The sequence below is a fragment of the Solanum dulcamara genome, chromosome 9, assembly GCF_947179165.1.
Source record: "Solanum dulcamara chromosome 9, daSolDulc1.2, whole genome shotgun sequence".
NCBI lineage: Eukaryota > Viridiplantae > Streptophyta > Magnoliopsida > Solanales > Solanaceae > Solanum > Solanum dulcamara.
The window spans coordinates 63512333-63523632 of record NC_077245.1 but is presented as its reverse complement, the minus strand read 5'-3'; the positions used below and the strand labels follow the sequence as shown (position 1 = coordinate 63523632).

The following is an 11300-nucleotide window of genomic DNA, read 5'->3' as shown; positions in this document are numbered from 1 at the left end:
CAGTCAGTGTGCCAGACCTTAACATCAAGGATCTATGCCTTGATGATGGCAATTTTATTAGGAAAAAGAATAAATTAAATCCTATGTAAAAACTAATTTACTAAATTATCTCAAGCCCCTTGTTAAATTAAGAGTAGGTAAAGTTATTGTAACACATGACAAAATCTATTCAGACTTTGAAGGGAATCTTTGAATAAGAGCCATGAATGATGAAATGGAGATGGTAGGACCTCCATTTTTCAATAGGTGGTGATAGCAAATTGAGGAAGCTGCAATGCCAAGCAAAGCAAAGCAAACCAAATATCTCTCACCCACTCCCTAAAAGCATTAAAAAGTGGAGGAAGAAAAATGTCAATCTCTTTCTCACTACATCATCATTATCATCATGCTCCATTTACAAATGTCTTTCCCTTTTTTTAGTGCAAAATTTCCTAATTAGATTTGAAAAGGATCTTCACTCTAGAATGTTGTCAATCAATTAAACCAACAAGAAGTTTTGTGACAAGGGAAAAAAAAACATGAAAATCTCATGTTTTAGTTGTTTACTTGAAAACAAAACCTTCCTCTTATCATAGTTACTCTCCCTGCTAGTAATTTCTTTTTAAATTTAACATATACACATTGATTAAAAAGAAAAAGATAGTCCAATGCACAAAGTTTTCGCTATGTGTGGAGTCTGTAAAAGGATTAGGCCACAAAGATCTTTACACATTGATAATGCAAATAAAAATATTAACTATTAATGTATTTATATGTCAGCAAGTAATTTGTCTTCTTTTCCAGGTTAATAATCCTACCTATTTATAGATGATTACCTTTTTCTAGGTTTCTAATACTATTTTTTTTACTTGTAGTTATTTTTGGAGTGACCCCATAGTATAAAATTATTTTTGCTGTGAATGTACACAAATTAAACTCTTACTTTATCAGACCTTCCCATTCTATATTACCTACTTCTCACTTCATTCCACCTGCTCAATTTGTTTATAAACTTTTATATTTCAACTCAAAGTCACTCTTATCCTTGTCTTAGAACTCCATTCCACTTAAAGAAACAAAGAAAGTTAAGTTCCAAACCTCCAATGTAACGTTTGCACTCTAAGTAATGTGTTCTATGTACTAACACACCTATATTTTTTAGCTTATTCTTGCCTCCCAAAGAACCAGATAAAGCAACATGAAATATGTTTGATTATAGCAACCTAACACCCAAGGCAACCAACCTACCCCTATTCTTTCTAAGGAACCAGAGTCTTGATTTTTCCTTTGATGGACTCCTTCAAGCAAACATCAACAGGTTTTCTATACAACCCCGATTTAAGTACAGATTCAGAATCTGAACTCTCAGGAATTCTTGAAATTCATGTCCACCATGCTAGGAACATTCACAATATCTGCATCTATAACAACCAAGATGTATACGCCAAATTTTCGCTTACGTACAATCCTGATGAAGCTATATCAACAAGGATCATACATGGTGGTGGCAAAAATCCAGATTTCAATGAAGATTTAGCAATGAAAGTTTCCCAAGTTGATTCTATCCTCAAATGTGAAATCTGGATGCTAAGTAGAGCCAAAGCCTTAATGGAAGATCAACTCTTGGGTTTTGCTTTAGTTCCTATTTCTTCAATTGTTGGCAAAGGAAAAATTACTCAAGTTTTTGGCCTTTCTTCCACTGATTTGTTTCATTCCCCTGCTGGTATAGTCAAATTGTCCCTTTTCTTGAATACCAACAATCCCATTTCAGTATCCAACAATCCTTCTTGTTCACCATCATCTTCTTCTTCTATAAGTTCAGAAGTTGTGTTACTAGACAGAAATACATCTCAGATTATTGATCCAGTTGAGTATTCCAGAATAGAGTTCCCTGAGATCAGTTTAGTTAAAGAGAATCAAGAAATGGTGTCTCAATATTTTGACTTAGGAGGTTCATTTCTCCAACTTGCTGCATTCCATAGTCATCATCATGACAATCAACAACAACAACAGCCACAGAATGACTATGAAATGGCTGCAATTAATCCATCAGAAGAGGAAGAAGATGATAACTCCTCAAATATTTCTCCCAAAGAAAGCATTCAAAATTCTTGGTTCCTTAGCTCCTCAATGACAAGTTCTCTAAGTGATGACAGGAACTCAGCAGACTCCTCACCAGATAAAAAGATCAGTGATAATAAAAAGGACTCAATTAAGAAAGAAGATGAAGAAAGGCAAGAACCCCATGTGGTTTTTTCAGCTCCATTAGGGAATATCATTAAGATTGATGCAGAGCAGTCAGGTATGCAACAGCAGATAGTGGATATGTACATGAGAAGTATGCATCAGTTTACTGAGTCATTGGCAAAGATGAAGCTGCCACTGGACTTGGATAAAACTGATCAGAAAGATCATGGAAGCTCATCATCAGATATGAACAATAACAGGAAAGAAAATTCAAGAGTATTTTATGGTAGCAGAGCCTTCTTTTGAACTATGTCTGATCATGGTATTCAATATCTGGTTTTATCATTGTTTTGGTCATCTATTCATCTTTTCCTGTTCTGCTTAGAGTGACATAACAAAAGTTTATAGTAATTATTCCCATAAGAGAATTGCTCTCATTAGCAACAATTCCATATGTGATTTTGAAGAAGTTTTTCTTGCAATTGAGTTATGTTTGTAAAAGTGAATTATTCATGAAGATGATATCACCATTGCAAATTGTTTTAGAGGACCTGGAGGGGCATTTGCTCATTTTCAATTCAATAGACTATTGATTGGTCAACTAAAGCTCACTATCTATTTGGCATCCACTTTGAGGTAAGGCAGCATTGACAATTGGCATGCCTTCCACTTATGAAGTTTAAAATGTTACAACAACCCAATGAAATTCCACACCGTGGAGTCTGAGGAGGATAAAATGTACGCATGAAGTTTAAAATGCTATTAGAAGAATTAATTATTATTTGTGCAGAGACCAACACCGACAAAAATATAAAGTATTCATAGAGGCTTTAGATTTGAAATATTCTTTTTCAATGAAGAACACCATTATATAGGAGAAATTAAGAAACACTTGAGAAATTTTACATCAAGTTATATGAAAGTTCGATTACTACCATTATTGTATTATTCAACTAAACAAATTTACAGGTCTTCTTGAATCCTCCGTCCATAGCTAGCTTAACATCTGAAGCAGAAATGGGAAGTGGAATAGATACCTAAATCTCAAGGATCTAAACGATAAATATGAAATTCACCTAACAACGTACATTTATTGGGGAAACAAGGAGCTTCCTTTTCCATTTGTCAATGATTATATGTATCTGAATTGACAACAGGTTATGAACATGATCCATCCCATTTACCAGTATATCCAGCATCTTTACTGTGTCAATTATTTTACAAATAAAAGAAGTGAAATATGTACAGTGGGTGTGTGATTCCTGAAGTCATGATCTTTAGGGTCGTCGTCCAAGAGCAGAACTCATTTCCGACCCATCCTCACCAAACGCTGCTGGTGTTTCTCAGCGGCCGCCTTATCAGCAGCTTCACGCTTCAGTGCCCTCTTGGCACGCCGCCCAACAAGTTCTTTAGGAGCAGCAGTCTCCTTATTGGGCTCGCGGGAGGAACCAGCACCCGATTCCTGAGGGTTTGGTCGATAAACAGGCCTTGCTTCTTGCCTTCCTGCACTGACATATCCATTGTCTCCCCATCGTCTATTGCCTATACGGAGTCTTGAAGAACTGCTTATGAAATAATCATCTGTAAAAACATCATCTGCATCATCATACATGTACAGGTCATCCATGTCATCATCAATCTCTGTCCTTTCCTCCACAATCAAAGGTTTAAACCATGATGCCCTGATGAGAAGGCAAACGCTCTCCTCAAACATGTAGTCATGAAGGCTGTTAAAATGGACAAATAATTATTACTCAAGAGGATAGAATTTACCAGCTACAAATAGAATTCAAAATCAGTCACCAGCTACAAATAGAATTCAAAATCCAAGACTTCACCTCCCCTCCTGCCCTCTGGAGGTTGCATCAACACAAAACCAAAGCAAAGATGAGGCAACTCATATACGGCACAACTTTAAAGGTCCAGTTTCCCCCCAAGAAGCTGACCTAGTCCTAGAAGGGTTGGAGTGACACATTCAGAACCAAGGTTCGACCACCAAAAGATACTAAGCTAGATGAATTCTTCTCATTTGCCTAAACCTTGGTGCACAGACTTATCTAGTGTCTAGTTGGAGATAGCAGGCACCCAATGGATAATCGAAGCCCAGACACAACCGAAAATTTATCAAAAAACGAAGGTGGAGTTACCAAGGTAACTGAACTGTACAAAACATAATTGGACAACTATAAATCAAAATGTTATTCCAGCAAATAAGAAAATGACACGGTACTAACCTGCAAGCTTGACAAACATAGAAACCATCCAAATAGACATCAAAATTTAAGAAAATAGTAGCAGTCACAAACTTATAAAATAACACCATTCTGCTAGTCTCAACCTCATCAATGAACACATATTTCCACTATTGTGCTCATGGTTTTATAATTTCATTCACCATTGCATATAACAGTGTTAGTCAGATAATACACTGACCGAGTTCATTAGCATCATGATGTATCACAAATATTTTAAATAAAGGAAAACTTACTCAAAACTAATCAGTTACCTTCCATCAAGTGAGCGATGGATGTAGAGAAACTCAAATGGATGCTTACACTGAGGACATGTTGGTTCCTCTTTGTAGGTTGCCCAGCGAAGGATACAAGTCACACTGCACACCAAAGCAAGGAGAAAAATATTATCATAACATCATGTTCTGTAATTACAAAGAATAGAAGATAAATACACTCTTGAAAGTTCTACAGACTAATGCAAACTTTCAAACATAGAATATCGGTACATCGGTGAAAAGACAGGTTTCAGAGTAATTCAGTCCATTAAAAATAAACGTAAATGAAGTACAACAGTCATAACAACAACAACAATGTCTTTGATTTGGTTTGGGAGGGTGATGTATATGCTAACCTTACCCCTACCGTAAAAGTAGAGAAGTTGTTCCGATAGACCCTCAGCTCAAGTAAAACATTTCAAAGCAGGTATGAAAAGGAAAAACATTAGTGAAGAAGTCATGCTGAAAAAAATGGGGAAAAGAACCCTAGCAACAACATATTGTACGAATCAAAGCAAAGAGAACCATATGTAATAAAAATAAAAGAATAAGATACTAAGTGAGTAGCAACAGTAAAAGCACGGATAAGAAAAACTAGACAACGCTTGACTACCTACTAACCTCTTCTACCCTAATCATCGATCTCCATATCCTCCTATCTAGGATCATGTCCTCGGTAGGTGTGTCATGTCTTATCTAACCACCTCTCCTCAATAGTTCTTTGGCCTACCTCAACCTCTCCTCAAACCCACTATGATCAATATCTCACACCTCCTCATTAGGACATCTTCTCTTCACATACACAAATTATCTCAGTATCACTTACCTTATCTTGTCCACCACAGTTAAATTAAAAGAGTGCTTAAGCACAATAGGACTTTGCCGCTTCGCATGACCTAAGGCAAGGCTCATGTCAGTGAGGCCTTTTAGATTTTTATTTTAAAATTGATTTAAAAAAGAAATTCCTTTTAAAATTATTATAAAGGGTCTGTCCCAGTTCCCTAGACTTTAATTAAGGAAGTCAGAGAGCTTCCAAAAGATTAAAAAAAAAAGAAGATGAAGAATTATAAGACTAGAAGAGTTGAAGCAGTGCACAATAGAAAAATACAAAATCAATCAAACTTGAAACTTCTTCAACTGGCAGAACAAACAGCAAGCAAATAGAGATAGCTTCTTTCTTTTCTTACCTTTTACTAATTTCAAAATAAATTATTGATGCTGAAAATTCAATATTTCATACTACTTTTTATCTTTGTAGAAAATTTAGAAGTAAATGGGAGTATAGACACTTGTCCTTGATTCATGACTTATGGTGTTTTAACTTTAATAGTGATCAATGTAAATTTAACACCGGTAAGAGGATAATAACAAACATAATTTTCTTAGAAGCCATATAGTCATAGTGGTGGACCCCATATATATATTTGTTGTATATCATTATTTACTCAATCAATTACACGCAAAGTTCTTTATATATTATTTTTATTTCAGTTTAAAAATAACATAGGACCTGCCCAATGTCCACTTTTTTGTTCTATCTCATTATATATATATATATATATATATATATATAGTGCGCTTTTTTTAAGTAAAGCCCACACTTCTAGTATCCTTTGCACTTTAAGCTCCAACAAGGCTTTAGCGCTTTTTTGTGCTTTTGACAGCAGTGGTCCACCAACAAGAACAAAAAGATAGACAGTGGACATGTCCTCTGTTATTTTTAAAAATTGAAATAAAAAATAATATATAAAGAACTTTGCATGCAATTAATTGAGTAAATAATGATATAGAACAAATATATATATAGGGTCCACCACTATGGCTATATGGCTTCTAATAAAATTATCTTTGTTATTATCCTCTTACATGTGTTAAATTTACATTGCTCATTATTAAAGATAAGACACCACAAGTCATACTTCCATTTACTTCTAAATTTTCTACAAAGATAAAAATGCAAAAATATTGAATTTTCAGCATCAACAGTTTATTATGAAATTAGTAAAAAGTAAGAACCAAAGAAGAGAAAGAAGTTATCTATATTTACTTGCTGCTTGTTCTGCCAGCTGAAGAAGTCTTGGGTTTGATTATTTTTCTATTGTGCATTGTTTCAAGCCTTCAACTCCTTTGGTCTTCTTATAATTCTTCATCTTCTCTTTTTTTATCTTTTGGAAACTATCTGACTTCCTTGATTAAAGTCTAGGGAACTAGGACACACCCTTTATAATAATTTTAAAGGAAACTTTTTTTAAATTGATTATGAAAGAAAAAAAGGCCCACTGACATGAGTGTCACCTTAAGTCATGCGAAACGGCAAAGTCCTATTGCATCTCGCTTTTGCACTTAGGGGCGCTTTAAAAGAACTTTTAATTTAATTAAGACGCACATAAAAGTTAATCCTAGGTTAGAGGTGTGTAGATAAACATCGGAGTCAAAGGGATTAGATTAAATAAGATCAAAACAGAGTATTTGAAGTGCAAATTTAGTGATGCAATGTAAGAGGTAGGAGTGGAAGTGAGGCTTGACACTCAGGCTATCCCACAAAGAGATAGTTTCAAGTATCTTGTGTGTATGATCAAGGGAAGTAGAGACATCAACGATGACATCACACATCATATTGGTGTGGTATGGATGCAGTGGACTCTTGCATCTAGAGCCTTGTGTGATAAAAAGGTACTACCGAAACTTAAAGGTAAATTTTATAGAGTGGTGGTTAAACAAACTTTGTTGTATAGAACGGAGAGTTGGCCAATCAAGAACTCCATGATCAGAAAATGCATGTTGCGGAAATGAGGATATTGTAAAGGATGTGTTGGTATACAAAGAGCGATAAGATTAAGAATGAGGATATTTGAAATAAGATGGGAGTAACCTCTGTGGTGGATAAGATGAGGAAAGCGAAATTGTGATGGTTTAGTCATGCTAAGAAGAGATGGACAAAGACCCTAGTGAGGAAGTGCGAGAGGCTGGTTATAGCAGGTATGAAGAGAGGTAGAGGTAAGCCAAAAAAAGTATTGGGAAGAGGTGATTAAATAGGAAATGGCACAACTTCAGTTACCGAGGACATGACCTTATATAGAAAGGTGTGGAGTATACATATTAGGATAGAATGTTAGTAGGTAGTGGAGTGTTATCTTGCTTTTCGATGGTTTAGGCTTGGTAGTGCTCATCGTTGTACCAGCTATATTAATGTAGTTCTTGCTTTTGATATCTATCATCATTTGTTATTTATTATGTTTTGATTATCTCCCTATTTTGTGTTTTTGTCCCTTTCTGGTAGGATGTGCATTGCTTCCCTTGTTAGTGGGTATGTTTTCTTATTCTATGTACTTGGATTTGCTACACTTGAGCCAAGGGTCTTTTCGAAAATAGCTTCTACCACCACGTGGTAGTAGTAAGGTCTACATACACTTATTCTTTAAATTAGAAACATTGTACTCCACATTCATTCTTCGGGAATTTTTGTCGTCCTAAAATTGAAACTAACCAACCCAACTAGCCACTCAATACCTGCCTTGTTTGCACTCTTCCAAAATTCCACCGAGATCTCATCTGGCCCAATTTCCCTCCCCCTTGTCATCTTACTAATAACCTCCTCAAACTTTATACCACTACAGTACCTAAAATATTGACAACTCTAAGAGTTCTCTAAATCCCAGAACAATATTCTTGCCCTCTCTTCATTCAAAAGTTTATGAAAGTGTGTTTGCCATTTTAATCTAATGTGTGCCTCTTCTAGCAATGCTTTTCTTTCCTAATCTTTGATGGGCTTTCACTCGGTCCAAGTTGCTAGCCTCTTTCTCTCTCGCCCTAGTAAGTCTATAAAGCTTCATATCCCCGTTGTCATCTTGTAGTTCTTCATACAAACGCTCAAAAGCTACCATTTTGTGTGATGTAACTTCTAACTTCACTTCCTTTTCCGCCGCCTTATACCTCCCCTATTTGTCCTCTCTTCCTCCTCGTCTTTTCTCTCCACCTTCTTGGCTTCCACTTTCCCTAGGACCGCTCCATTCCATGACCAATCCCCTTGTGTCCACCAGCATGAACCCTTGACACCCCAACACCTCTAGCTAATTCCCTAATGCAATTAATTGTCCTATCTCACATATTGTTTGCATCCCTACTATTCCACCAAGCCCCAAGTATGATATCCACAAAACCACAATATCTTAAACAAGCACATGCTAACTAGTGAGCCATGCAATTATTCATGAGAACCAATCATAAGTAGAAGTTGAAATGCATAAAAAGACCAAATTTCACGACATTCAAAGAAAAATAACAATATGACCATAGAGACACAATTTTTGGACAGTGGATAGGGTGGGGTGATGGTAAGAAACCAATAACAGAGACCAGCACAAAGTATAGATTGTATTTATGGCTGAGAAGGACAAAAGAGAACTACACGACAACCATTATTTATGCTTCTGGCCCCACAAAAAAGTAATGGCAGCAAAAGTAAAGGAAATCATTTCCATATTTTCCTTTTCTCACTACTGTACACACCCAGTGTACATATCTCCATGAAATTTTGGATTCAAAAGGTGTAAGAATGTCATTAGAGTAACCAGGCTAAAAAACAGTAAGAACAATTCTTTTCCTCCTCTTTCTCAGTCTTTCAATTAAAAATAGCTGCTTAAATAAGCAAACATATGTGGACTCTCTCCATCACTATCCATTAAACTCCATTTACTACCAGGTTATGATCATTGTGACATAAATAGTTACAACATCATCTAATTGGATATTTAGGTACAAAAAATAATTGAAAGAGATAAGGACATCTAGAAAAGGAAAACTGAACAGAATCGAATCAAATCTGTGCTGATAAAATGGCAATAAATAGACAAAAGAAAATGGTTTTTTAGACAAACCAGTAGGCATGCTCGCAACCTTTTACAAGGGCAGTTTCTTGAAGCATAATCTTATTCAAACAAACAACACAAATCCCATGATGGTTATTCTCGCACCCAACTCGGTGTGTTTCCTCAGCCGTGCTCTTCATTTTGTTCTGAAATGAAAACCCATATCAATCAACATATCCCGTGTACTCAATCCCGATATTTCATCTAAATGACATCCATGCAGGAAAAATATAGAAATAACAAATTCCGAGCTATTGTAACTTCACAAAAAAAAAAGTTAGATTAGCATGCTCAAATAGAAAGTCTATTAGCAAAGTTACAGAACATACTGCATTACAGTTCAATTAACAGATTTTACAGATTTTTTGCACATAAATATATTACATGTCATAACAAGCTGTCCATAGAAAGGTCTACTTTATAATAACTAGCATTTACTTGTATCAAAACTTGTGAACACTTACAAATTACGACAAGCATCAATTGTCACCAAAAACCTCCCCGATCACACAAATCTTCACTCAACTACATGACAATACCAAACTAATCCAGGATATCTTTTGTTTTTTTGTTCTTTTGACATTTGCATCCTCTATATCCATTTCATTCCGATACTCATCATCACACACTTCTTAATTCAGATAAACAACTAAACTTCCAATAATCTAACACTACAATAACAGATGAAAAGACCCTACTCCACAATAACACGGTGCTCAACAATTACTTCAAAATAATCAAAACTTCAAGGAAAAAATGAATCTTGGATCAGAATAAACACTACAGCAGATGCAGCTATTAATAAACTAAAATAGCCACTAAAGACAAACCCTTGTCTAGAAATACACAATGGGTCAGCTATTACTTCACAATCCTCAAAACCTACATAACTATTTCAAGAAAAAATGGATCTTGAACGACAAACAACACTTAAACAGACCAACAAATGCAAAAAGCTAAAAAAAAAAAAAAGAAAAGACCGATTTACCTGGGGTTCAATGAATAGATCTTGAATGTCGTTGACGAGTTGTGGACATTCAAACTCCACAACTGTAGCCATATGTTGAAGTTAGGGTTGAAAAGGGGTCAAGAAAATGGTCAAATAGAGAAATGGAGAGAATTATATACTCTACCGACTAGATTTCAGTATACATATAATAAATGTGTGGAAAGGGAGAAAATTACAGGAAAACTAATAGAGATTGATTCCCTAGGATTATTCTTGATTCCAAAGGAAGGGGGGAGCTTCGAGGAGGGGACAAAGCCAAGGCGGATCACATACAAGACCTATTATATACATGTCCCACATAATCCATCATAACCAACCAACTCACCCAACAAGAAAAAATGGGGATCACAATTTATTTTTACTGATTTTATCAAGGGAAAAAGGGTCAAATGTGTCTATCAAGCATGTGTTCAGGGTTGGTTTGGGTCAATTATTGATCAAAATTAAAATTAGATTAATAAATTAATTTTTAAATTATTAAAATTAAATCAAAACAAATAAAGTATACATTCATCGGTTTGGTTGTTATCGGTTTCAATTTGATTTGATTCGGTTATTAACCGTTCATAAAAATAAAAAACGATTCAATCAAAAGAGAAAAAAAGACAATAATTTATTCAAACGAAACAAATTATCTTCATTCCATTTTGGATTATAATTTGTATACTAGAACTTCAATTATGTTTAACTTCCTGCTTATATTGTTAGCTAATCTAATATACTAACTTACTGAATAATGTATAACCTA

At 35.1% G+C, this 11300-nt stretch overlaps 2 protein-coding genes across 2 annotated transcripts; one reads left to right on the top strand and one right to left on the bottom strand.

The window, feature by feature from the left end:
• Positions 1-933: 933 nt before the first annotated feature.
• LOC129902091 (uncharacterized) lies at positions 934-2688 on the top strand. The gene has a single exon (XM_055977128.1). The coding sequence runs from the start codon at positions 1270-1272 to the stop codon at positions 2470-2472; it is 1203 nt and encodes a 400-aa protein (XP_055833103.1). The 5' UTR covers positions 934-1269; the 3' UTR covers positions 2473-2688.
• A 320-nt stretch (positions 2689-3008) lies between these two features.
• LOC129902092 (uncharacterized) lies at positions 3009-10879 on the bottom strand. Its single transcript, XM_055977129.1, has 4 exons — positions 10532-10879; positions 9553-9689; positions 4673-4777; positions 3009-3893 (listed from the first exon to the last, which is right to left on the bottom strand). Exons 1-4 carry the CDS (start codon positions 10601-10603, stop codon positions 3470-3472), a joined length of 738 nt encoding a protein of 245 aa, XP_055833104.1. The 5' UTR covers positions 10604-10879; the 3' UTR covers positions 3009-3469.
• Positions 10880-11300: the final 421 nt, after the last annotated feature.